The sequence below is a fragment of the Corvus brachyrhynchos genome, unplaced genomic scaffold (assembly GCF_000691975.1).
Source record: "Corvus brachyrhynchos isolate BGI_N302 unplaced genomic scaffold, ASM69197v1 scaffold443, whole genome shotgun sequence".
Classification (NCBI taxonomy): Eukaryota; Metazoa; Chordata; class Aves; order Passeriformes; family Corvidae; genus Corvus; species Corvus brachyrhynchos.
In genome coordinates, this window is record NW_008237220.1 from 118,996 (window position 1) to 121,804 (window position 2,809).

The 2,809-nt window shown below is 56.3% G+C and overlaps 1 protein-coding gene across 2 annotated transcripts in view; it reads right to left on the reverse strand.

The window, feature by feature from the left end:
* Window positions 1–405: 405 nt before the first annotated feature.
* PRPF3 (pre-mRNA processing factor 3) overlaps window positions 406–2,809 on the reverse strand; it is a 7,763-nt gene continuing 5,359 nt past the window's right edge. For both annotated transcript variants that reach the window (XM_008629617.2, XM_017728879.1), the window contains exons 8-15: window positions 2,372–2,454; window positions 2,119–2,262; window positions 1,839–1,938; window positions 1,620–1,733; window positions 1,363–1,481; window positions 1,011–1,094; window positions 864–925; window positions 406–657 (exon numbers count right to left, since the gene is read on the reverse strand). In XM_008629617.2, coding sequence (XP_008627839.1) covers window positions 511–657; window positions 864–925; window positions 1,011–1,094; window positions 1,363–1,481; window positions 1,620–1,733; window positions 1,839–1,938; window positions 2,119–2,262; window positions 2,372–2,454 — 853 coding nt within the window. In that variant the 3' untranslated portion in view covers window positions 406–510. The remainder of the gene's footprint in view (window positions 658–863; window positions 926–1,010; window positions 1,095–1,362; window positions 1,482–1,619; window positions 1,734–1,838; window positions 1,939–2,118; window positions 2,263–2,371; window positions 2,455–2,809) is intronic.

Genomic DNA, 2,809 nt, shown 5'->3' on the forward strand with positions numbered 1-2,809 from the left:
TGTGAGGGGGCCGAGAGCGCGGGCGCCGCGCGAGGTAAAAACGGCGTTTATGGCGTAAATCCCGGAATCGCTGAGGTTGGAAAAGACCTCCGAGTGCAAACTGTGGCCGACTGCCACCTTGTCACCCAGCCCAGGGCACTGAGTGCCACATCCAGTCATCAGTGCCTTGAACACCTCCAGGGATGGGGACTCCACCAGCTCCTGACCACCCTTTCCAGGAGGAAATTCCGCGATGTCCAACCTGAACCTCCCCAGGCACAGCCTGGGGCTATGTCCTTAAAAAAGAGGGGAAGTGGCTTCTGCTCCCCCGGTCCCCTCACAGGCCCCTGTCCCTTCCCTCAACAACGTCAAACGCAGGGGCAACGTCGTCCTTCACCCCCTTTACCCAAAAACACACAACGGCGATTTGTTTTAAAAAATATGTCTTTAATGGGGGTGCTGAGGAGAGTGAGGGGAGCTGTCCGGCTCGGGGGCTGCGGGGCAGGAGTGGCCGCGGCGCCGTGGCCAGGCTCAGTCCGTGGACTCGAGCACGGACTCGCTGAGCGCCAGGTCCCAGTAGTGTTCGGCGCTGTGCTTCTTGAAGTGCTCCCGCGCCATGTTCTCCGTGGGGCACTGCTTGAACTTCATCTCGCCGAAGCTGCGATCCTTTGCCGTGCCCTGGCGGGAGACAAGGGGTGACGTCCTACCCGAATTCCCACCCTCTGCGCAGGAAACGCGGCTCCGGGGACGCGGGGAACGCAGGAATACGAGGGGAACGCGGGAATACGCGGCGGTTTTTTTTTAGGCTACAGCTCAAGGAATGTGATGGAGAGTTGGATCCCACCTCAGCCCCACGCTGGTATGGGACCACCACCATGACTCACCTCCCAAACCAGAGAGCACTTGTTTGTTTTCTTAACAGACTCCTCGTCAGACTCATCATCATCTGGAAAAACCCCACCAATAAAGCCCATTTAGCCCTGAAGGTGGAGCAGGACTCCCCCCTCTCACAGCAGCACGGCATCGCTCACCCTCTCCCTTCGTGTTTGACGTCTGCTCGTCCCACTTTATTCGATGCAGCATAAGACGTTTGAATTTCTTCTGTGCTTTCGGGCCTGCAAAAGAATCAAGACACAACAAAAATCCCTTAACCTGCAGTTGGCAGAGGTTCCCTTCCTCATGGAATGATCCGGGTTTTCTGACCGGATTACTGCACCCTGCAGTCATTGCTAACCCTGTTAGCGATGTAATTAAGGGAGTTTCTAATTGCCTCCTCACTTCCTTGTCCTTCCCTAACCCTGTCACCGATTTCCATAGCAATTCCCGCTGGAGGCAAGCTCCAGAATGCTCCGTGGTGACCCAAGCCTGCCTAGGAGGCCTCACCTCCTTCTACCACCACCACGTTGACATCTTTGTGCAGGACCACCACGCCCGTGAGGTACAGCTGCCCAGCATTCGCCTCAATTTTGAATTTTTTTGCTGGATTGCTCAAGTTTCGGACCCTAAGGATAAGATGAAAAAAACATCAAATATTTGTGGAAAACCAGAACTATTTTCCCAGCCCTTAGAGGTCCCTCTCTGCCCCAACTGGGCCAGGACAGAGCTCCTGGGAGTGCACTGAACTCCCTGAGCTCACTCACCTGTACACAGCTATGTGAACTCCCTGTGAAACATCTTCCTTGAGCTTTTTCACCTTCTTGGCTTTCCGCTGCTCTGCCGTGAGCTTCCTTGCCGCGTTTGCTTCCTCGTGAGCCCTGGAAGCAAACAGGCAGCACTGAAAAGACCGGTCCTAAACAAACCACCAGCGCTAAATCCATCCAAAAATGTCCCAAAACGTCGCAGCACAAGGTGCCACCTACTTCTGTCTCTTGGCCATCTGCGCTCGGACGTGAGCTTCCACCTTGGTTGGGTCCTGGACAGCTTCCGTGCCCAGTACCCGCATCAGGTTGGAAATCCTCACTGCAAGGGAACGGAAGAGGAGCTGGGAGGGCTCCCATGGGACATGTCCCATCAGACAGCTTTTTCCCACCAGAGCACTTGCAGACACGCAAACCCACCGTCCGTGCGTTTCACATCCGTGCAATCCCAGACAGCATTCCCAACACATCCGTGCCTGGACAAGGCCTGGCTGTCACTCACCTTTGGGCTCAGGCGGTGGCATCAGGCCCAGCCTGACCTTCTCCTGCAGCTCCTTCTGGGCTTCTCGCCGTGTCTGGCGCCGTAATTTCTTCTGCTCTTTCTTTGTTAAATACACACCCAGGGTCACCGGCGTGTCACTGTCCACTGGCAGGGAAATGAGACCATCAGGAGAGTGCCCTGGAGGATACGGGGGGACACGGGGCCCCACTGGGACCAGGAGGACACAGCCAAACCCCCCAAGCCAGGGCCATACCCGGGGGGTTGAGCTGGGCCGGGTGCTCCACCAGGTTTGTGATCCCGAAGTACTCATCCTTCTTTGAGATCGCCCCGCCTTTTCTAGAAAGAAGAGAGTTGGGCATCATGGCGGAATTCCCAGCACGAATTCCTGCACAAATCCCAGATGGGCTGAAGGAGACCCACAGTGAGACGGCGTTAAGGTACAGGTGTCTCCCCCCATTTTGGGGTGCGGAGGCAGGTCCCACATCCACGGGGAACACAGCTCGTGCAGAATGCTCATGCTTGGAAACCAAACCAAACCTCCCCAGCTCTGGGCTAAAATATCCCCCCAACTCCACAGCCCCCAGAGAGACTTTGGGAGCAAACCCAGTGCCTGGATCTTGGAGATGAGAGGTGCAACTCAGTGCTCAAGCACGAACGTCTGGCCTGATTCCCCACGTGCTTCCCAGACCCA